Here is a 24999-nt window from a genome sequence, read left to right as displayed (position 1 = left end):
TTAATATCCACTTTGGGTGAACTTATAGAGAAAAACGTATTCTTACACTATACTACTGGTTAAAAAATATTGGTTAAGGAAAGGAACAATGTTTTTTGGAGGACAGTTTGGCATTATCTTTCATTATTTAAAATATTTATTCTCTTTGATGTAGCAATTTCACCTATATAAATCTTTCTGAGACAAATCTTTGCCTTTAAGCCCAAAGACAAGTGTACAAGAATAATCACTGAAGAATTGTTGTTTGAGACAGAGTCTTGCTCTGTTACCCAGGCATGATCCCAGCTCACTGCAACCTCCGCCTCCTGGGTGGGTTGAAGCAATTCTCCTGCCTCAGCCTCTCAAGTAGTTGGGATTTCAGGTGGCCACCACCACGCCTGGCTAATTTTTGTATTTTTAGTAGACATGGGGTTTCACCATGTTGGCCAGGTTGGTCTCAAACTCCTGACCTTAAGTGATCCACCCACCTCGGGCTCCTAAAGGGCTGGGATTACAGGCATGAGCTGCTGCACCTGCTGAAGAATTGTTTTTAATAGAAGTAACAAAATGTAAAACAAATGATTGATGTCCATTTATAGACAAAAACAGATAAACAGAAATGTTGGATATTGAAATGGATAAAACGAGATTCAGGACAGGTGGTCTTGGACATTTAGAATTTTTCTTTTTTTTTTTTTTGAGATGCAGTCTTGCTCTTGTTGCTCAGGCTGGAGTGCAGCAGTGCAATCTTGGCTCAGGGCAACCTCTGCCTCCTGGATTCAAGTGATTCTCCTTCCTCAGCCTCCCCAGTACCTGGGATTACAGGTGCCTACCACCACGCCTGGCTAATTTTTGTATTCTTAGTAGAGATGGGGTTTCACTTTCTTGGCCAGTCTGGTTTCAAATTCCTGCCCTCAGGTGATCGCCCACCTGGGCCTCCCAAAGTGCTGATTACAGGTGTGAGGCATCATGGACGGCAAGGAATTTAGAACTAATGCAAAGAAAATCACTGTCAATTCTTGAGTTGGGAACCTAAACAAAGTGACTTATGTAAAATATTATTTCCTCAGAGTATTTAGATACTAAATTAGGAGATTGCTGAAATAAGCCTCAAAGGGCTCATATAATAAATAACTGCCAGAAAGTATGATTGAAAACAAACAAGTCAGCTAAGGGCCAATCACAAGGTCAGGAGATCAATACCATCCTGGATAACATGACAAAACCCTGTCTCTACTAAACATACAAAAAATTAGCCAGGTGTGGCAGCAGTCACCTGTAGTCCCAGCTACTTGGGAGGCCGAGGCAGGAGAATCACTTGAACATGGGAGGCAGAGGTTGCAGTGAGCACAGATCTTGCCACTGCATTTCAGACCCGGTGACAGAGTAGACTCTGTCTGAAACAAAACAAAACAAAACAAAATCCGTTGGGCCACTGTGTGGTTTCACACAGATATTTTTCAAGGGAAAATGGAATAGGTGCTGCTGAAAAGGATAACATAATTAAATAGGTTAAAAATTGGGCAGTGGCTGTGACAGCTTAATTCTGATGGGGTTTCCTCTTCAGCCAAGTTCTGGCTTTATCATATAAAAGTGTACCAAAAAAATATAACCAAACAGGTATCAAGTCTCTCTTACCTCCAATTGTCCCTTTGAAAGTTGAAGTTATACAAATAAATAACAATTAGCATATTCTTTCTGTTCACATTCTCCTTGAATGCATTGTTAAGTCAATTTCAAGGACTGTTTTTCACTTCATTGTTCTTGTTTATGTTTCACTATAATGCTTTATGGTAACTCATCTGCTGTTAATCCTCTATTTTATGTGAAGCAAAATCAGTTTCTCCCATAGCATTTTATTCATAACTCTTATAGCACTTACCATGGTAACGACAATTACCAACTTACACCTTTACTAGACTATAAACTTCTTGAGGTCAAGAACTGTGCTCATTTCATCTATAATAAGAGCCTGGCAAATAAAATAAGTCAATAAATTAGTGTTTCTGATATAGATATCTTCTGCGAGTCTATCAAAGATAGACCCTTTGAAAGTTGGGCCTAAACACCACTCTCTAATGAATTCTAGATGGCTCTGATGGTTTTCTGAAGGTTTTCTCTATCGTTTATTGAGTACTGTTGGCTCTGTAAAATAGGATAAATATCATAAGTGAAAATGATAAGGAAAAGTTTAAAAAGAGCAAAACCAGGCAATAATAATGGTTTAGAATTAAATGAGTTACACTTCAAGTGATTTTCAAGGAAATTTGATATTTTAGATATGTGAAAAGTAAAAATAAACTCGAATTATCCTTAGTACAGTTTATGAATTTTGATGAAAGCATGTCAAAATTTCTATGGCATTTATACATTTCAATGGATAGGGGCTCCAGAGACAAATTCAAAATATAAACTAAAAGTTGTCCTATTAGAATAATAAATTACTATTGCCATAATAAAATAACATATAATAAGTGTCTATCTGACATCTCACTTTACAAATTATCACACAAAATAATTTGATAATATGAAATTTGAGACTTTATAAAATTCGGACACTATGGTTAGCTAAATACAGACATTAAACAAATACATAGTTACGGACAGTATCATCGAATATATAAAGGATAATTACATTTCTAAGACATATTCTGGATCAACTAATTTAAGATCACAGAAAGCAATTTTATTTTCCCATATCAATTCCAAAAAGCTTTATGGAAAATATCAGGAGATATATGTGATCACTTAAGGACAGGGATGGCCAGGGACCATGTGATTCTCATTACATCTGGTGATGTAACAACTGGCCAGATGTCACTGAACTGAAGTTTTCAGCATTTTTAAACACAGAAATTTTCCTTCGGGTGTGTATTCTTTATTTCTTTATACAAAAGTACTAAAGATAATATCATAGAACTTCAAAACAGACACATTTAAGAATGCTAATCAGATTAGTGTCATTAAAGAAAAACAAGTTAATTACTTTTTGTGGCATTTAGTCATATTGCAGTTTATAATATCTAAATGTTTCCTTCTGGTTCTATGTCTCCCTAGCCAGACTGGAAGTTTCTGGAAAGCAGGCCTCTTCCCTGTACCTAAAGTAGTCCCGTGGATTCTACCACCTCCATGTCTACAGTCATCTTCTTTCTAGCCCCATGAGCACTGTCCTGCTTTATCTCCTCTATAAATGATTGCCAACAGCATTTTTACTGTTCTCCAAAATGTTACAATATAGCTAGGGAGACATGGAAAACCAAATGGAAATATTAAAATAATATAAAATGTTATGCAAACATATAAAAATATAATATATAAAAATAACTGCTATTTTTCTCTTGAATTCTGACATTTTGTTTATAGCTCTCCTCCCATCTCTACCTATATTTTGACTTTGAATTATAATTATTAAACTGCACACACAGACTGCCTACACAGAGGGCTGGAGGGGCCAATGTTGCATGAAAATACAGGATCTTAAGTTTTGTTTTGTTTTGCTTTGCTTTCTGAAATTACAGTGGAGTACATGGAAGCTACAACAAAATGCAAAGTTTTAAGGTCTCCTGCGTAATTCATGTGGATGCACCAGGCTTTACACATGCCTAATAAAGCGTGAAAAAGTCTGATTACAAAGTGTGATGTTGCAGTGGGAAGAGAAGGAAACCTTCAGGTGAGCTAGAGAATTGCGGCAGGGGTGGGGTGGGGGGGCGGTGGTGGTGGTGGTGGTGACTATTTTCTTTTAGAAAAGCGGGGAGATTTTAGAGAAAAGAGGGAAAGCAGGGAGCAGCTGTTTAGGCCACAGTCCCCTGCCAGGACTGCAGGGATCTAAGTGTGAGCAGTGGGCTTAATCCAGAGATGAGCAGAGAAAAGGTGCTGAGTGGTCCAAGTCACAGGCCAGGAAAAAGAGGCTAAAGGAAAACAGGAATAAAATTCTTGTTTCGGGGTGGGGAGCACAGAAAAAGGGCTAGAAATGGTGACGGGGTTATCTGACTTTTGGGTACTTGAAGACTGGACAGCCTTGAAGAACAAGGTTAGGAAGGGATGCTATTAAAGATAAAGGAATTACTTACAATGGGGCTTCTTAAACTTTAATGCACAGAAGAATCATATGGGGATATTGTTAAAATGCAGATTCTAAATCACAAAGGCTGGGGTAGAGCCCAAAAACCTGCATTTCTGAAAAGCTTCTAGGTAAAGCTTTGCAGCTTTGAGTGGCAAGGTTTTGCAATATTAAACATGAACACTTAAAACATTTTTAGCCGGGTGCGGTGGTTCACGCCTATAATGCCAGCATTTTGGGAGGCCGAGGTGGGTGGATCACGAGGTCAAGAGATTGAGACCATCCTGGTCAACCCCGTCCCTACTAAAAATACAAAAATTAGCTGGGCATGGTGGTGCACGCCTGTATTCCCAGCTACTCGGGAGGCTGAGGCAGGAGAATTGCTTGAACCCAGGAGGCGGAGGTTGCGAGGAGCCATTGCACTCCAGCCTGGGTAACAAGAGCGAAACTCCATCTCAAAAAACAAAACAAAACAAAACATTTTTATACGCTGGGTATGATGGCTCACACCTGTAATCCCAGCACCTTGGGAGGCCGATACAGGTGGATTGCTTGAGCTCAGGAGTTTGAGACCAACCTAGGTAATATGACAAAACACTCTCTCTACGAAAAATACAAAAATTAGCTGGGCATGGTGATGTGTACCTGTAGTACCAGCTACTTGGAGCTGAGGTGGGATCGCTTGAGTCTGGGAAGTGGAGGTTGCAATGAGCTGAGATGGTACCACTGCACTCCAGCCTGGACAACAGAGCAAGCAAAAACCACCACCAACAAAACAAACTAAAACCATTTTTTATAAAATAAATCAGTCAATGAATTTGTGCTTCCCAGTATACATATCTTCTGTGGGTTTATCAGAGACTTATGCATCAAATATCAAAGATAGTTACAAAATTATCTTCCCTTTTACCCTTAGTTAATGAATGGCAATGGAGAGAGAATCCACAGTGCTCCAGTTCACACCAATAATATATTTGAGAGCATAATCATTGTTACAAGTCTACTTTAATAATGAGATAACTACTTTTGTTATTTACAGCAACACATTTGGCCATTAACATGTCCAAGAAAACACCCTGTGATGACAGAAATGTTCTATATTTGGATGTCCAATATGATAGCCACTAACCACTTGTGGCTACTGAGCATTTGAAACATGGCTAGTATACCTAAGGAATAAACAGCCACATACAGCTAGTGGTTACCATGATCATCAATATCTGCTAGCATCACCCAAAGACAACCAGATGCAATTCACTTCCAGATTGAAGTAGTCTTCCTACCAAGGCTCTAGATTTAGCAACCAATTTACAAAACAGACTCCAGATGTCCCCAGACCCTGCTCTAAAAATTGGTGGTATAAGGCAGCTTATGTACCTGAGGCCCACAAAAGGCAGCTGATAACAGCCAAGGAATTCAATTCTTTATCTAAAAGTAGGATTCTCCTGTTAAATCATTCTCAAAAGTAGTAATGACTTGAAAGTGTATCCCACCAAATATCCCACCATTGAGAAATTATGTATAACACACACACACACACACACACACACACACACACACACACACAGCCATGCACACAGAATTTTGAAGGAGAGGATGATATGGGTTTGACCTCGAGCCATGCCTTTACTACTGTGTAACCTCTGGGACCTCTCTGATCTTGTTTGCAAGTCACTTTGTAAATTGGAGTTAATAATAATACCTACTGGCCAAGGGTGTTAGGAAGGTAAGTTCCTGAAGGGCAATGTACTTTTTAAATGTAATCCTGTTGTAATCCTATACAATGGTTAATTAGTAGTCATTAAAAGAGAAGGCAATGCCATGCTTGAAGCGAAATCCAAGGAACCAACCTATAATCTTTTGTTGTACCAAATTTGTATTGCATGTGGTCTTGGATTCTTTTATGACGGGTATTTCAATCCTTCATATTTGTTGTAGTGGGATATAACCTTTAAAGAATGAGCATTCTAAAGCCATTTGGAAGAATAATGGTAAGTGCTTTATTTAGCAGTGTAGGGTCTGGTAAGCATCCTCCCTGCTAAGATTATACAGAAAATAAAGGAAATTGCAGACTGCTCATTTCCCTTGTACTCATCCTAATCTTGTGGAAACTTCCTGTAAAAGGCAGTTATAGCATTAAAAGTAAACTGATTTCACACTCACCGGATACTACCAAGCCAACAATTGCAGTCCTTAGGGATAAAAGGAAAATAGCATACTTATCCTTTATACTTTGTATTAGTTTGGAAGAACATGGAAATCCTAGTGATGGAGCAGCAGACTCATGCCAGAGGCAAGGAAACTATTTAGAAACATGGTTACCACTTAGTAATTCCACTGAGAGGCAGGGCTCATTAGCCCTGAGACTGGTTAAACTAAAAAAAAAAAACAACAACAAAAAACATTTATTAAACAAAGTACACCATGAAAGTAGGGAGCTTCCATTGATCTATGCATACATTAACTCGTTTTAAAATACAAAGTTTTAATTACATCTGCTAAGGAGTAATGTTAAGGGTAATTTTAGAAATGGAAATGTGCACTTGTATTTTATGTACTTTTAGAAACTCACATGTTGGCCTGGTTGTCTTTTGGCTTCTCAAGAATACAAATATCTGCTGAGAGCTTATAGTACAAGGCACAGTGTATGTGAAATGCTAAACTGCAGTAGTATTAAATCCCAATGGGAAGCCAGAGAGGATTCCTGATTTCTACTCCAGTGTGAGTCAGTACAGCTTCCTTTTTATACATAATCCAGGCCTTGGCATAGTGTTTCACCTAAAAAGCATCTATTACTTAAAACCACTGCTAAAAAGGATGCCAAAAATATGAAGGGCAGCCTCTACCTTCCAGTCACGAAAATTTAACTTGGAAAACAAATATAAACTCATAAAAAATGAATCAGCAATAATAATAATAATAATAATTAGCAACACAAGTGTAAACAGCAAAGGGAAAAATAAAAGAATCTGAGAAGACCAAGTCTGAATTAATAAGAAAAATGATTACTATGGCCTGAGCAATGTGAAAAAAAGAAAAGAAACTGATTTGGAGAAGGGCATGTCATCTGCCAGCGTCTCAGTGAGGACAGCCTACATTTTGCTGTCCTTGTGAAGAAACCCTGGTCTGATACCTACAAGGAACTCAGAATCCACTTGTGCCTTTCTTAACTTGGATCAGATCCTATACTGGCAATTACTTGGCAATTGTGCTCCTGTTCCTCCCTCTTTGGCCCAATTATGCTATTGATAATTAATTACTTCTAACAGGTCATCAAATGGTTGTGACTAATTCCTAAAGCTGAGCACAATAATACAGATAGTTGTGATAACCGGTTTTGTGACTAGCTTCCTTCCCACAGGTCCACCTACAAAACACAACTGAGCATATATAAGTATTTCTTTTCTTGCTGAGCCCTAATGTGGCCATGGAATTCTTCTTGACTAGTACTAACTGAATGGAGTTGGCACTTAAGACAGAACTGTAATCTGTATTTAGATTCTCACATAGCATTTCAAGTTTGGCTGGATCTACCTTTCTGAACTGAACTAGCCCTCTGGCCTTGATCAGTATCTATCTAAGCTTATGATATACCATGGGCTACCCTTTTCTGTGTTGCTGGAACACAGCTTTCAATCAGGGATGTGCTGGGGGACGGGATGACAAAAATGGTTGCAAGGAAATGGGGAGTAGACAATGAAGGACTAAAAAGGGCCAAGTACCTAGCATACTTACAAAAGCACGGATGGCCCCATTATAGACCTAGTAATCACAATTTCTGAGCTGAGGTCTAGGAATCTGCACTTTAAGTAAGTACTTGCAGTGTATTTTTAAAAAATTGTTATAGAACATTTTAAATTATAAAATAGTAAACAGAATGTGTTCATCATTAATCTATAATCAATCTTGTTTCATCTATATCCTTACTCATTCTTCCTATGCCTCACCCCAGTGGATTATTCTGAAGCATAACATTTCATCTCTAAATATTTTAGGGTACATATTTCTGAATGGTAAGGACTTAAAGAAAACACAGCCATAAACCAATACTTAAAAAAGAATTCCTTGTTATCATCAAATCTCCAGTTAATGTTCAAATTTCTCCCGTTGTCCCAAATTTAAAAATATTTGTTCAAGTCATGATCCAAATAAGGCCTCACACATTGTCTTTGGTTACCATGCCTCTTCACCTCCTAAGGTCCAGACACCCAGATAGATCAGTTGAGGCCTCTATAGAGCCGCCAGTGATTGACAGACTAGAAGATCTCTTGGCTCTAAGCAGTAGCACCATTTCTGACTGCTTCAGCATAGAAGACTCTGAGCTCTGCCAAACTAAAGCAATTAAAGAAAAAATGTTGGTAAGATCTTTAGCAACTGGGTCAGAGAATGGGTACAAAAGTGTCCTAGATATGGCATGGAACCACCAAAGTCTGAATGGTTTGGAGACTATGTCTTGCTTATGGAGTTGAGAGCAATCTTTAAAGCATTAATTTGGGCTATTGGTCATATCTTGCTCCTTTTATGTAAGTAATGTGTGTGGAAGTAGCCAGCACAGTGCCTGGCTCATGATGACCAAGATGGTTTTCATATCTTCTCCCAAAGACTGTACTGGCAATTTCCTTGATACACTAGAACCTCGAACAGATGCAAATCTTCAAAAGAGAAAGGCCTTTGCAAATGACCAACTTTCCTTGTATTTACTTAATCATAATAATTGTGATGATTTCATTTATTGGTGGCTTACTGAGGACCAGGTCATGTGTCTAGCAACTGACAGTTATTTGTTGAATGAATGAACACGAATACTGGATGCTTTACATTTAATCCTCAAAACACTTGCCACTATTTTACCATGGGGTTTCTTACTATCTCTGACAAAATAATAGTAAGAGCTAAGACTTAATAGAGTTCTTACTGTGAATTCTTAATCTGTTCTAAGTAACTATGTATATTATTATCTCGTTCATCAGCGCAACAGCTCTATGAGTTAGGTACTATTATCCCCATTTTATGCAGGCCCAGAGTTTTAGTAACTTGCATAAGGACACAGATTATACCTGATGGGACTTGATTGAAACTTGAGCAGTCTAACTGGTTAACAGTAGTCCTGGAAGGGGAAGAGGACAGTTATCAACACTCTCACGTATAGGTTCTTCACAAGAATAAGTTCAAAAAGGCAGGTGTAGAGCTCATGTCTAGTCTAGATCGCCGTTTCTCATCATCAACATTGCCCCTTTCTTTCTCGGAGTAAGGACAATGTCGCTGATGAGGCAGGAAGCAAGTTACATAATCAGACCTCAGAAATCAATCGGGTGGTTTTGGGGCACACTGACTGGTTTAGCGCCTTTGTTCATTCGTTGAACATTTATTAAGCACCTGCTACATGCAAAACACTGTTATCAGTGCACTACTGTGCACGCTCATTCTCAGAACAACAATCCTGCGTTTCCTAGAGGGATGGCAGAAGAGTGCTGCCTTGTTGCGAGGTTCTCTCAACTTCATTTCTTCCTCGACAATTGTTCTCTTCAATGTGGCACCGGCGGCAACCTTGATTCTTAGCTCGCACAAACCTGAGAAGGAAGAGAAAAACATTGCACGCAGGGCTAGACTTAAATCCGGGAAGATGCATCAGGAACTTGGGAGCGCTGGGGATTCAGTCACCTAGGCCGGTTCATGTAAAGGCTGGTTTTCTAAATAGAGAAGAGATAATAGAATTTGCAGAGCCAGGAGCTCTGACTCCTGTGGCTGGGCTGACCTTAGGCTCCAGCCCACAACCCCAGTAGATTTCTGTGCAAAAACCTTTTGAGATGAATGCATACATTGTCCTCTAAAAATGCATTCATGACAGCTGTCTATCCAATCGGTCCGCCTCCGTTCGGAGCAGTTCGTGCCATAGAAGCATCTCCTGCGGTATAGTTATGCAACCTCACTCGCAGCGGGAGTTATTTCCTCCGTTCTGGCTGCGCCAGATTCATGTAACACGCCTACCCTGGGCTTCAATGGAAGTCGTTCTCCATTAACAATCACTCCAGCTTTCGGAGATGAATGCCCTGACAGCATACCCCTTACGCAGTAAGAATCCAGGCAGGGAGGCGAGGTGTTAAAACACACACACACACGCGTGCATGCAGCTAGGGAACTGCAGCAATGCAACCCGGGGGACGGCAGGAGGAGCTCTTTTTGCACAGTCCCTGCTTCTAACCCCCACTAACTAAAGATGAACTCATGCCAGTTCCATTCTTTGCTCTGCAAGGACACACACACACACACACACACACACACACACGGCAGAAGAGAGTAGTCTCCAGATTTCCCCTCTGAGCACACTGTCTTTCTAGCCTCTTCCTTCAAGCAACCCGGATATTCCAAGCCGAGTAACGGGGAGTAACGCGCCACAACAATGCAACCTCCCATGCAGCTCCTCTCGCAGCTCCCACCCCCCCCCCCCTTCGCGGCGGGCCCAGAGGTTGGAGGGCGCGCACGCACACCAAGCACAGTCCAGGAAGGATATCCCCCCGCCCCCCCCCCCCCCCCTTTCCCCGCTAAGTGGCTCGACTACGATTTGGGAAATGAAGGGAGGAGGGAACTACTTTCCTGAAACTTGCTATGCTGCACACGACTTCGAGTTGCAGTGATTCGCGCGGAGGCCGCGGCTTTTAGTCTTACCCACACACCCTCACGGCCCGGGCACCCCACTCGGCAGCCCCACCCCGTGCCCGGTCTGGCCACCGAGGGAAGCGGGCGGCCGGGAGAAGTCGCGAGGGACTACTTCGCCTCCTTCTCTCGCGGGCGCCCCCGGTTCGGGCAGCGGCGGCGGAAGGAGCGGGCGGCGTGAGCGCTTCCGCCGCCCCCCTAGCGGCTCTCCTCTCTCGGGCGTGAGGAGCTGGCCCGCCGAGCTGCTGGTGGGCACCGGCTGGCGAGGGACCTGCGGCCGCTCTTCTTTCCCGCCGCCTCTCGGGATCCTGCCCCCCGACCCCGGGCCCGTCTGCTCGTCTCCGGCCGGGTGGGAGCGATCGGCTCGCCTGCCTCTCGCCTCACACGCTCCCCGCCGCCCCCTCCTCCCCCCTCAGGAGGAGTCCCGGCTGGAGCGTGTCTGGAGGAATCCGCCGCCGCGGGGCCCCTCGCCCGGCTGTGCCCGCGCCTGAGGACCGACCCAGGCGTCGCCGGGGGTTGAGGGGCCGCCGGCGGCGAGGCGGGAGATGGTGGGGTGGGCTCCGGCAGGACCGCGCCGCCGCTGCCCGGAGCCTGGGCTCGGCAACCCCCCGCCGGCCCCCACCAAGTGGAGCTCTGCTTCCTCCTCGCCGCATCCCTGAGGGAAGCGCCGCCTCTGCTCCCGGGTTCTCTGCCTGCCGGCTCCTTCCTGGCCGGACCCCGCTGCGCTCCACCCCAGTGGCCCGAGGAGCCGCTCTCCAGTCAGCCTTTGCAGCCCCCTGTCTTTTTCCCTTTCCACCGGGCCTCCTCGGATCCCTTGTTGGGCGCTGAGGCAGGGGAAGAGGCTGGGGTCGCCACGGCGGAGGTTGCTGCCGCCACCCCCCTGCGGGGGTGGCCGGGGTTCCCGGCTGGGGGGGCACCGCTCTGGGTGAGGCATCCACCATGGTGAGGCCCCTGTGCCGCTGCCCCCGCGCCCCCCCGGCCGCCGCTGCCGCCTGCCCCTCGGTGCTGCTGCTGCTCCCCCGCCTGCTGTTGCTCCTCCATCTCCAGATCGGATCACGGTGAGGGAAAGATGAGCGAGGAGACGGCGACTTCTGACAACGAGTAAGCGCCTCATTGATCTCGATTGCTAATGTCCCTCCCCCAGTCCGCCTTCGGCTCTCCCCCAGAGCCCCCCGAGACTTGGGTGTCGGAAAGCTTGGGACCCTAGAGAGTTCGGTGCATCTTGTTCCGGAGATAACTGATTTCTTTAGCCATTTTTAGTGGCAGCACCCCTCCCCACCCTCCCCCATTTAGTTGCTTTCTTTTGGGGAAGGGTATTAAGTGTTGGCAGAGGATGGCAATTGTACGTCCATGAAATGGAATAATGTGGATGGATGGAAGTGGAGTAGAAACTACCCCTTTGCCATTTGACCCGTGTCCCCTCCCTTTTCACTCACATACCAGTCACCATACCTTCAGTATCCATCCTGCTTCCTTTATAGCTTGTTTCACTTGGAAACTAATGTGTGGGAGCACCTCCTGTAGCAAACTGCTCTTGAATCTTAATTCGATGAGTCAGTGACTCTTAAATACCGTTTAAGCCTTCACCCTCTCCCCCTCCCCCTTTTAAACTTACGACCTATAGATTCTTGTAAAAATAGGGTTAGGGAAACATTTTAAGAATTTAGTAGGATTAAGGACACCTGGAGTGTGGGAGATGTTGAGCTAGTTTACCTTTGTGAATACTGGACGTGTCTTCTGGAACGGAGAAGAATTTTGAATGCTAATTTTTACCTTTCAGCTATGTTTACGTTGATTTAACGGAATTTACGTTGCTGAATATGTTGGTGATTTCATCAGCTTCTAGAGCATTCCGGTTTAAGTTTTTGTCTATTTGGGCTTTCTCCTTGCTTTCCAAACGAAATACTTCGTCTTTTAAACGTTTATCTTTAACCTAACAGCTGCGTGGAGAAATAATGGTTGGCAACACTTTTGTATTGAGAAGGGATTTAATTCCAAGCAGAATATTAGTATCCGTTTTCTTGTAATTAAGTTCAACTTTTGTTTATCTTTAGTGGGTTGGAAAGAGTTAAATGAATTAGGGCTTAGTCCTTTGCATGCATTCCTTTAAATACAGTGTACTACTGAAGTCAGACCTTTTTGAAAGAACTTTATAAAGCCTAGTGCCGAGTCCTGTTTAACATAAAATAGCTAAAGAAAGGCCAAGCAACGTTTCCTACCCCCTTGCTCCCTCCCCACCCCAAAACACACGCTTCTGCTGAGCGGGTGTAGAAGGAGGTACTTTGCTGCAGTGTCAGTGCAGTGTAGAAGCAGAAGTGGCAGCCATGTTCTCTCTCTTTTTGTGAATCGCCCTCATTTGCATAGCACACTCTTCATTCATAAAAAAAATAATTAAACAGCCATCACCTTGGACATCTTGAAAGGATTTCCCAAGAAAAAAAATTCGCAGTTTGTTTGTCTGCGTGTAGATTTTTGAGTTCAGAAGGTAAGAAGAATGTGAAATTTTAGGTCACATTTAAAAAACATAGGCACACACAAACAACTACCCCTGTTCTGAGACTGTTGACACAGTTATGTGGGAAATATCAGTTCGGGGAGGTGCTGGGATCACGTGATCGCCTCCATTCATAAAATACCTGGCTGTCCATTCACAGTGCAGTACAGTGTCTCCCTGCCTTCTGCAGATTAGACCTGCTTTGAGGGAGATCAAGAAATCTATCTCAGATAATGGTTCTTTAGGATAAAAAGTGCTAAAAATGCTGAACGGAATGACGATAACTTTTATTGGTATCTTTCAAACAAATAGTTTGGATCAAAAATGTTAAGTTTTCTTTTAGAGATGGGAAAAGATTTCTTACCAGCTTAATTTTTTTCTTAAAGTAGTGAATATCTTCTAGTTTCCTTGTTGCAGCTAATAAAACAGATGGTGGAATGTGAATTAACACAAGCAAAATATATTTTTTCTAAATGGCCATTTTAAAAATACTTGCCATAAATAAATTGACAAAGCAGGTTTTTTCGTATAGTGATAGTGCATTCTACTGCTGCTGCAGTAAATGAGAAAATACTCTCAATGATTTAATACCCAAGAAGTTGGTATTTCAAACACCAAATCGCAATCTTCAGTGGGAGGATTGCTTTAAACATTCTTTTTAAAATCCAGATGTACTTACTATGGGACAGCTTGGAAATTATCTCACTCACTCAGACTTTTAAAATCGTTTTTTCACAGAAATGTATCCTGCTTTATTAATTAATGCATTATTCCCTAGGAGCTTTGTAGTCCTATTAGTTTGGGTAGGGCAATACTAATAAGCATAATATTTTGGTTAACTCTTCATAGGATCAAAATCTTGGGGATTTTACTGTAAAAAGTCTTTTATATTAGAAAATAATGTGTTCTTCTGATAATCAGTTTTACTAGAGCCAGCACTGTTTGCTTGTGCATTAGATAAACTACAAAGAGTGAACTTATTTGAAATGTAGCTTTTAATATGGTAATTTGTTTTTCATCTTTAATAGGTGAACTAATGTTTTGAAATGGCAATTTATTATTTATAATCATATATTGTGAAGAAAGATATGTATCATGGCAGAAACGATTAAGGCCTTAGTACAGTTTAAAACTGCCCTGTAATATGGATTTTATTTGGGCCTTACATTTTTTTTCCTTTTCTTTTCTCTTTTTTAAAAGTCATTGCTCGTAGGGATTTAATTATACAAAGGACTATTCTTAACATTTTTTTAGTTTCTTTTTCACCTGATTTCAACCTTCAAGAAAAGTGAAAATCCCCAGTTTCTTGGGAAACCATTAACCTTTTCTAGATAGCTATTGCGGTAAAATCCAGTAAGGCTTCATTCTGAAATCCTCTAGTACATGCTCTATTATTTGAAAGTAAAGCTCTGTGTAGTGAAATGGATAACTTCTAGGTTGATAGTGAGAATATATTTAATCAAGAATTAGTGGTAGATCTACTATATTTAAGGGTTTGCTTTAGTGCCAAACCCAATAAGGAAGAAATAAATTAGACTAGAATAAAGCATTTCTTAGATTGTTTCACATTTACATTTAAAAATCATACTTCTCAAAAATATTAAATAAATGTACTCTAGAGCAAAAGACTTGTGTTGTAAATAGTAGAGGGAATAGCCACATGTATGTTTGTTTTGTAGGTAATTTGTAGAGAGTGTTTAACATTCCAGTCAAATGTTTGTGATAGATACAACCGGACCATATTTTACATTGAATTAGTCTTCTAAATAGAGTTTTAAACATTTAGAGGCACATTACATAATACTAAACAGTCTTTGTCCTTTGATATTGAGTGTATATAACACTACATGTACTTTTGTTAATTTGGCCAAAACATTTGGAGAAGTGAAGTAGCTAAAATGTAAGCATTTGGCTTATTAGGCTCACATTAGCCAGAAACACTTGTTGTGTCAGTATTAGGCTTTCTAATAGCAAGTTGGGATTGTATTATATTTTGGAATTACGTTAGAATTAGACCACTTATGATAAACTTGCTGTGGTGTAATCTGAGTTTGAACTATGTTTCATAAATAGGAAGTAAATTTTTTGTGGTTATATTATTCAGTGCCTCATAAGAATTAAACCCAGTGGTGAGTTAAGTTTGACGATACGTGTAAATAAACATATGTTCACCCCATACATTTTGCATACGTTGTATATGTATGTACACACACACATAATTGGAAATTGGAAAACATTCTAGAAACAAATGGAAGCATTGGAAAGCTGTGTAATATTAAGCCACCTAATGTTTATTTATATAGATGTGGTGTATATGTAATATAAAAATTTGTTATTCAATTGGCCTATGTAAAAATCAGCTAAATGACTTCGTAGTTGCTTCAACATAATTTCCCTCTGCTTTCGCACTTAAAAGTTTATGATCATGAATTACATATTTTTAACACATTATGACACCATGCCTAGAATTACTCTCCTTACAAAACTTGTAAATTCTTCATTTTTCCCCAGAAGACCATCTCTCTTGTCCTCTTTCAACACTTTCCCTCTGTATTGCCTCAGTACTTCGTACATATGTATATCAGTTTTAAAATTATATAATATTGTGATAACTTATTTCTATGACTGCCATTATGTAATCCCCCACTTTTGTTTATATGCCTAGCACAGTCCTTGATGGTAAATGCTCTACAAATGTAGTTGGATTAATGGAGCTATATTACCTCATTTTTTTGTTTTCTCTGAATATATGCATTTGAGATCACTAGCTGTGTTAGAAAAATAGGTTGAAAAATAGTATGGGAGAAGTAAATTATTACCTGTTTAAGAAGGCTCACCTAACTATTTTTTTTAAGAAAAGACTAAAATTGGCCTCAGTTTTGACATGTTGTGTTTCTGCAAGTTTGAGAAATAACTTAGATCAGGCTTCAAACTATCTGTTGTCATGTTTGGATATGCTTGGCCTGTGAGTTACATGATGTGTCTGAAGACCCGTGTTATAGCCACAAGGAGGTGGACATTTGTGTCTGTCTTTTTTGGCATAGGAAGCTCAAAATTTAAGAATACATATCTCCAGCTGTTTATCAATTTTAAGTTCTTTAAATTGTTCTCCCTTTCCCCCATGGTTCCACATTAGTGCCAAGGGTGAGCAATTGATTAGGGATAAAGAAGTGAAACTGATCAGGAAAGGGTAAACAGCAGCAGATTCCATGATTTTAAAATGCAGCTGTTGGTGACTGAGAAGTGCCTAAGGGAAAAGTGTAACAATCTAGCCTTTTCTGTGGAGTTGTATAACTTGAACTTGACTAGTCTTACTCAGTTTGGGGAAATGATTGGTAAAGACAAGTCAGCTTTTCTTCTCCATCTTTCAGTAGGAACTGGAATGGCATTAAAAATGCCAGTTTAATAAATGCTTCACTCCATGTAAGACTCGTAGTTTCTTTCAGATAATGTACAAAATGATTTCTAAAATGAATAATAATTTATTTGTAATTCTACTGTTAGATAACAGGTGTTAACATTTTGGTATACATGAAAACCTTTCTTACTATGTTGGTGATGAAGCATATTCATTTATTAGATTTTTACTATGTGGCAAGCACTTTTATAAATGCCTTATCCAAGCATTTTATAGTGTGTATATGTGTGTGTATACACACACACACACACACGTTTATTCTCAATGGAATGTAATTACACAGTGGATGCAGTTGTAGCCTAATATATTGTGAATATTTTCTAATGTCATTAAATATTCTTGAATATAATTTTTAGTGGCTACATTATGTTCAGTATATGGTATACATTAGTTTTAATCTGCTGTTGTTGCATATTTTAGTTAGTTTTGAATAGTGTTGCATACCATCCTGGGTTCTGTCTTCATCCAAATCTTTTACTTTTATAGTCTTAGGAATGGAGTTAAAAGAGATGCAAATATTTGATTTTATTCTTTCTGCTAAATTGTCCTCTAGAAAATAAGTATTTAGTATATGTGAGTGCTTACACTTTGAAATGTCTGTACAGTTGTCAGAATTTTTTTTTTTTTGCCAATTTTGAAGGTGGAAAATGAAGCCTTACTTTCAAAATGTGGTTTATGGTAAAATAAAATGGATTAAAAACTTCTTAGGTTGTTTTGAGGTAACAAGAATGTTTTTAAATACTATATTATACATATAATTTAAATACTCATGTAAAAGCCATTTGTTTGTACATTGTTTTACCATCTTCTGTGCAGTATGGTACAGTCTGAAGAACACTGGACTTGACATTGGGAGACTCATTTTTTGGTAGGTGTTTTTAATCAGTAATTCTGGGCTCTGTAGGCCTCAGTTTGCTGATTTGTAAATCAAGGAATTTGGACTGAGGATCATTATGGGCCCATCCTTTGTTGATGGTGTATGATTTAGACTTTGTTAATTTTATCATATTGTTGTTTTTGACGTATTTAAGCAAACGAAAGACCTAGAGTAGAAATGGTAGGATGAGGTAAGAGCATGCATTTTGAACAATTAATATTCAAAATTTGGAAACAGTTCATACATTCATAATCTTTTAAGATTTTTATGTTGGGCTTAATAGCCATGTATCTTTGATGACACAAAATTTTGTACTACTCATTTTTGGTTTTTATTTATGTATTTTTTCTTTAAACGGCCAGGTCTTGCCGTGTTCAGGCTGGAGTGCAGTACAGTAGTTTGATCATAGCTCACTGTAGCCTTGAACTCCTGGGCACAAGGGATCTCCCACCTGAGCCTCTTGAGTAGCTAGGACTACAGGTGTGCCACCACACCTGGCTAATTTTTAAATTTTTTGTGGTGTTGGAATCCTGCCCAGGCTGCTGTCAAATTCCTGGGCTCAGGTGAACCTCTTGCCTTGGCCTCCCAAAGGGCTGGGATTACTGGCATGAGCCACCATGCTCAGGCCTCCTTTTTTTTTGTTTGTTTTTTGTTTGTTTGTTTGCTTTGTTTTGTTTAAAGAAAAAAAAAAAGCATGGCCTCCTTCTGTGAATGAATATGTGAACAAAAGACTACTGGGCTTAAACACCAACTGGAGTGGTTCTACAGGGGAATATGCTGACAAGGTACCAGTCTTTATGCTTTACTTAGAGAAGTACGTCTTTTTACTAGGTCACTTATACTCAATGACCTAACACTACAGGATAATTGTATATTAGTTTAAGAAGGTAACTCAGGTAATGAATTTTGTTATTCTTGAATGTTTAGATTTATAATAAGTTTTGTGTCATAGCAGCATCTCAGAATCCAGAACCAAAATTATTACAAATCTGTGAGATTTTGTTTTTGCAATACTCAGAATGAAAAACAGTTTATTAATAATGTATCTTATGCCAAGGTGTTATGTTGCTGTAGATAAAGAGTTCTTAAAATTCACAGTGTTAGTGAGATTGAAGGAAAATGAGACATTATTTATTCTTACTAATCTCTAACTGAAATTTGTTAACATTCGTAATTGAAGGAAATGTTAACAAGCCATGACAGCATTAGAGATACTTGTGACAGCAAATATATTAGTTTTTATGGCTGCTCTAACAAAGTGCTACAAATTGGGTGGCTTAAAACACCACTACCACCTAATGTATTGTCTCACAATCACTAAAGGTCCAAAATAAAGGCGTTAGCAGGGCCATGTTCCCTCTAAAACCAGTAGCGGAATCCATTCTTGTGTCTTCCCATCTTTTGGTGGTGGTTGGGAGTCTTTCACATTCCTTATGTTGCAGCTGCATAACTCCATGCCTTCATCATCACAGTGTTCTCCCTGTGTGTCTCTGTCTTCATTTGAATGATATCAGTCATTGGATTAGGAGCCCACCTTACTGTAGTATGACCTCATCTTAACTAATAAAGTCCTGGGGCTAGGACTTCAACATATATTTTAGGGAGACACAGTCAACCCATAACACCAATAGAAACTACAGATTTTTTTTCTTATAGCACAATTGCTGTTAGCTGTTAGAGCTATCTTGAAAAACCATTTATAGTTATTACTAATTTGAAATTATAATAGTTATTTAGCCCATTGCTAGATTGTATATTTTAATGTATTAATAAAGAACCACATTATTACCATATCAAAATGAAAAATATTTTGATAACTATATCAATATAATTAATTTCTTTTGTAATACTGTGTATGCTGTTTTAGGCCCCTAATACTGTTCTGAGAAAAGGGTGGTAAGGTTTACCAGACTGCTAAGAACATCCATGACACAAAAGGTTAAAATCTCCTGGAATGGACAGAAGCACAGAAGCCTAAACTCAAAGGTAGAGATATAAAGTAGGAAGAGTAAGAAACATGAGGATAAGATGGATAACTCCAACATATAGTTAACAGTTCCAAAATAAGAGAATATAGGAGAGGAAATACTACAAAATAGTGGCTGCAAATTTTTAAGAAGTAGCAAATCAAACCCCATTCAGTGAACTAAAATGAAAACAAAGCCTCATAGTCAAATGGGGTTTATCTTGAGGATGCAAGAATGGGTGAATATAAGAAAACCAATGCATTTTATCACATTTGAAGATTACTGGAGAGAAATGATATGATCTTAATAAATGCCAGAAATGTAATTTAATCTCTGCCCATAATAAAGTAAATGTTCATAAATACAGAAACAAATTATGACAAATTTCTGCTTTCTAGAGTTTCAGATTTTTAATTTTTCTGATTTAAAATGAGAGTGTGGGATTTACTTTAGGGTTTTAGTCCAAGAGCTCTAGAATTCTAAGTGATTTTTTTTGTACTTCTGAAATCCATATTTAATATATCATTTCTGTTACTCAGATGTAGGATTGACTGGTGGAAATTGCCTTGTGTCTGAAATTTCTGAATTACCTTGCAAGGCGTTTCTTTCTGTGTTTGGAGAGCAAAGAATAACCTTTAGTAAATTTGAGTAATTAGAATTCAATTTCAGTCTAATATCAGTTTAGTAGTTTTGTGTCTAAATTTTATCTGTATAACAGAAATTACAATTTGGTTAAAGGACATTATGAACTTGGAACGTGGAATGTAATTCTTTTTCCTGGTAGTATTTCGTGATACCATTGCATGTGATTAAACATATTTTGCTTGAGCTGTTCATGTGGTTAGCAATTACATTCACAAATACACGGTGTTTTTTAATGACTTCTATGTATTAGCATCCTGTAGTAGGATTACCAAAAATTTAGGTAAAATTTAGTGAGTTGTGTCTTTTCTGTTGCCACTTTTTCAAAGTTACTGTAATTTTTACGGCTTCAGAGTGTTTTATTAATCTCAACACAGTCACCAAACTTTTTTTTAAACTGTTTTCTTTTTGTTTATTTATTTATTTTGAGACTGAGTTTGCTGTTGTCACCTAGGCTGGAGTACAATGGCATGATCTTGGGTCACTGTAACCTCTGCCTCCTGGGTTCAAGTGATTGTCCTGCCTCAGCCTCCCAAGTAGCTAGGATTACAGGTGCCAGCCACCCAGCTAATTTTTTTTGTATTTTTAGTAGAGATGGGGTTTCACCATGTTGGCCAGGCTGGTCTGGAACTCCTGACCTCAGGTTATCTGCCCACCTTGGCTTCCCAAAGTGCCGTGATTACAGGTGTGAGCCACCGTGCCTGGCCTTAACTGTTTTTATTTTTATACTGTGAGATTAGAATTGGGGAGTTCTCGGGTTTCCCCCTTAATATGTAAAAGCATTATTAAACATGTCAGAATTTTAGTTGCTGGATTATATATATTGACTTTTTACACTTTCAGGATAGATTTGAACAGGGACCATTGGTAACTTTTTCCTAAAGAAATTGAGTTCAGTGGCATTCAAGTGAATGTTTACTAGGTAGGCACTAGACTTTTGCCTTAGCCTTGGAGATACAAAGATAAGTAAAACTTTAAAGTTGATATCACAGTCCAACAAAGGAAATAGATAACTTGTGAAATGTGACGGATGTTCTGGTTATAAACTTCTTCAAGGCTCAAGGAGAAAGTGATTCTACCTGGGAGCAGATGGCAGGATGGTGACTGTGTGTGAAGGAAAGCTTCAGAAAAGAAGTGGAATTTTAGGAGTCAGCCATGAATGAAAGCATGGAAAGTGGGGAAGGGTATTCCAACCAGGATGAGATGGGGCAGAAGACAAGCATAGAAAGAAGAAAAAGTTGGAAGAAAGGCAACACCTTTTTGAATACACTTGTTTGGAGGAATTGTGAGGGCATAAGGAAGGTGTTGAGGAATTGGATTGTGAGTAGTCTAGATTTATGCTTATCGCCAACTGTGGGGCAAGGGCTGGTGGCTAGGCCTAAAATGTGAGACACAAGATGAGCATGGCAGAAGCTCCTGGAAATCAGTTTTTCTTGAAAAGTTGAGGAATATTTATCTGACTGCTTAGTAATAACATTAATTTTGAACAGAGTTCCCATTAATTTTATAGATGAAACACTCAAGAGTTAAAATTTGTTCTTTGACTACCCTCCCACCTCACCACCACTATCTTCAGTCAGTAAGGATACTTAATGAGAGGCACCAGGTGAAGTCTTCATCATATAGGCAGTGGGGAATCAGTGTTTTAAGTGAGGGAATTATGAATCCAATTTGTGTAAAAAGTAGGGCTTGTTAGGACAGTTGATTGGAGAGAGAAGAAAATGAACTTCAGTTGATGAGGAAGATGTAATAAGGGAACAAAACATCTGGGAGTACAGCTGTTGGGGACTCATGAGAAGAAATTCAAATGTCCAATGATTTGGCTCAACGTCAAGGAAGGAGTAGGAAGGTTGTGGGATGACTTGAACATTTGAAATTTAGGCTGCTGTAACGCTTTTAAATAAAGGTGAGAATAGAGGTGGACCCAGTTTTTTAAATGGGAAAATAAACTGGTTTTGATCTTTTTTTGGTCTGGGTGCTTACTAGATGTCAAGGTAGAAAGTGTCCAACAAGGTGCTTTAACTATAGGTTGAGTTTTCAAAAAAGTTAAGAGGATAGAGTTATAGTGACATCTTCAGCATACATAGTAGTTGAGGCCAGTGGAAAATTGCCTGTGGAGAATACTAAGTAATAATGGAAGGATGACAAGTGAGAAGCAGCAGTGTTTTTAAAGGAGAGCAGCGGAAAGAAGAGAGACCAAAAGACAGAAGTGGCTTAAGTGGTAGGAGAGCTCTAACAGGAAAGTTGTATAGAAGCCAAGGAAAAAGGAATATTAAGAAAGTGTTAGATATGGCAGAAAGATTAGGTTGGTGATTTCTAAGACAAGGATTTAACTGTTAGGATGTCATTGACCTTTGTAGGAGCACTAACGAGGACAGAAGTCAGGTTTTGCTATAAGTTGGGGATGTCCAATCTTTTGGCTTCCCTGGTCTGCTTTGGAAGAAGAATTGTCTTTGGCCACACATAAAATACACTAACACTAAAGATAGCAGATGAGCTAAGAAATCACAAAAATACCTCATAATGTTTTAAGAAAGTTTACAAATTTGGGTTGGGCTGCATTCAAAGCCATCCTGCCGCAGGCGTCCCCTGGGCCCTGTGGGCGGCAGGTTGGACCAGCTTGCTTTATATTAAAGAGAAAATACGAAGTGATGAAGCAGAGAAGTCACAGAGTAGATGCCAGTCATTTAGGGCGAAATTAGTAGTTGAAGTTATTTGTTGGCTGATGTCAGTAGTGGAGAGGAAGAGAAAGACTTAAGGGATGGTGTAATTGATGAAGCAAGGCCTAGGACAGAAGTCTATCAAATTGTTTTACTGGTTGTCAGTCACTGTTAGATTTGATCCTTCTAATGATCATGTGAGCTAAGTATTATCCCTAGTTTACAGATGAGATAACTGAGACTCATGAAAGATTTAGTAACTTGCCGTGACCACACAAAAGGGTTAAGTGGTAGAACTGAGATTCAAATTGTGCAGTATTTATACCACACTGTACGTCATACACTTTATTGACAGAGTAGAGATTTTAAAGAAAAAGTTAGCTTGAAGTGGTAGATTGACATGTAGAATTGATAGCTGTTTTGAAGAGCTGAAAGCTTTGGTAAAGTTAAAGAGCACGTAGAGTGTAAGTGGGAGAAATGGAAAGACAGAGATTTTGATTGTAGAACAAGGGCTCCAGGGTGATGACATGTGAGGGAAGATTAAAGCAGAAACAGGGATGAAGGTTGTTGGAGAAGCCAGGATCTGCTAAAATGTGTTTTTAAAGAGTCAGCAAATGAATGTTTGGATAGCTAGGGTGGTATTAGGAGTTGAGGTGGAGAGAAATCCTAAACCAGTGCCAGTGTAATTAAGGTGAGTATGGGTTGAGTGACTTAGAGTGCTAGTGTCACTGTTGCCACCTGCCTCTGCAATTGAAAGAGGTAGGGGTAAGGATTTTGGAATTGGAGGTTGAAGAAAAGGTTATTGGGGAAGAGGATAAGAAAAGGGAAGGGTTCAGCTGGCAAGATTTGAGAGTATTAGCAATTATAGGATGTCATGTAATAATGGTCCTATCAGGAATGAGTGATGCTAAGAATTAGGAAGTAGAGGGGAAGAGACACATGTAGATAAATTATCCAGAATAAGGTCTTACTAAGAACTTTATGTTTGTATGAGCATCAAACCAAGATGTTGACTGATTATTGCAGGGTTTTATTCAAAAAAAGTACTCCATTCTTAACGTCATTAGGCCCTTTCAAATCAAAATTTACTAATTTAAGTTTTACGGTTAACCTGGTGTTCACAATTAACATAATCCTGGGGTTACTGCTGACTGTAGCATTAAGACATTGGCAAATAACATAACCTGTCTTTGTCCTTGCTTTTTCATCTATAAACCCAGGATATGTCCCTACTTCAGAGGGATGCAACCTCTGAATGTAACCTCTCTCCCTACAGTAATATTTTTTTATTAGAGATAAAAGAATATTAAACAGAACTTTTAATTCTTCAGAAGGAAGGTACTATGTTTATAAAATAATCAGTGCTAATTTTCATTTAGTCTGAAGGTGTGGTTGCTTTTTAAAAAGGATTATTAACCTCATTATAAAAATAGGGTTTCATTTTAAATGTTAGAAACAACTTTTCAGAAAAACTTAACATCTAAAAATTCCAACAGCAGAAAAAATAATTGAAATCTATAGTGTGAAAATTTTCTTCCATGTTCTGGACAAAGACTGAAGAGAGGTAGATGTGACTAGTCTTGAGTAGGTCAATAAGACAAACAACTAGTTCTAGTGTTTTTTTTCTTTTTTTTTGATTTTTAAAATACAACTAGTTATAAAAGGAGTATATTTATAGAACTGATTAAAATAATTTTAATTACCTGAGCATAGTTTGGAAGTAAGTAGATTTGGTGTCTCGCCATCATTTTTAATGGAAAAGCCACCTTTCCTGTAGTTCAATGCAAGAACTTTCAAATATTGTTGTAATGCAAGCAGAAATCTATTTTTGTGGAAAAGGAGAGGAAAATTTTTCAGCTTAGCAAAAGTATTAAATCATTAAAGGTGTAGAATTTAATTTTTTGCAGCTGTAATTAAACTGGATTCCTATTAGATGGATGCGCTAGATCTGCCAGCTAGAAATTAATTGTTCTTGATTTAGTCTGTTAACTTTAATTTGGACAGCTGATGGTCTGTAAGCTCATGTTTAGTTCAGTTTTATGGTCATTAACAACTAAAGCAAAAATTAATTTACATTTTGCTTTAGCCTGATGTTTAGTCTTAGTATTCTGAAAAAACTGTATAATTTGTTGATTCAAAAGTAATTGCCATGAACACGTAATCACAAACTTGGTTTAGGAATGGGTTATGTGTGAATAAAAATCTTAAATGAGCATAAATCAGGAACTTAACAATATGATGAAGAATG

General features: G+C 39.2%; 2 protein-coding genes across 4 annotated transcripts in view; one reads left to right on the top strand and one right to left on the bottom strand.

Moving 5' to 3' along the window:
• Window positions 1-7142: 7142 nt before the first annotated feature.
• On the bottom strand, window positions 7143-11679 carry LOC116538694 (basic salivary proline-rich protein 1-like). The gene is made up of 2 exons (XM_032261209.1): window positions 9336-11679; window positions 7143-9146 (listed from the first exon to the last, which is right to left on the bottom strand). The coding sequence occupies exon 1, from the start codon at window positions 11632-11634 to the stop codon at window positions 11074-11076; it is 561 nt and encodes a 186-aa protein (XP_032117100.1). The 5' UTR covers window positions 11635-11679; the 3' UTR covers window positions 7143-9146; window positions 9336-11073.
• Window positions 10906-24999, top strand: part of SPRED1 (sprouty related EVH1 domain containing 1) — a 114436-nt gene continuing 100342 nt past the window's right edge. For 2 of the 3 annotated variants that reach the window (XM_032261206.1, XM_032261205.1), the window contains exon 1: window positions 11677-11794. In XM_032261206.1, the coding sequence (XP_032117097.1) occupies window positions 11763-11794 (32 nt within the window). In that variant the 5' untranslated portion in view covers window positions 11677-11762. Of the gene's footprint in view, window positions 11795-24999 lie in introns of all 3 variants that reach the window. The other variant, XM_032261204.1, reaches the window with a different exon arrangement.

Source organism: Sapajus apella, unplaced genomic scaffold, assembly GCF_009761245.1.
Source record: "Sapajus apella isolate SASKATOON/1434 unplaced genomic scaffold, GSC_monkey_1.0 scaffold122, whole genome shotgun sequence".
Classification (NCBI taxonomy): Eukaryota; Metazoa; Chordata; class Mammalia; order Primates; family Cebidae; genus Sapajus; species Sapajus apella.
This window is presented reverse-complemented; position numbering and strand designations above follow the sequence as displayed.

Excerpts from the sequence above, each read along its gene's own strand:
- LOC116538694 (XM_032261209.1), bottom strand. The coding sequence starts at position 11,634 with ATGGTGGATGCCTCACCCAGAGCGGTGCCCCCCCAGCCGGGAACCCCG.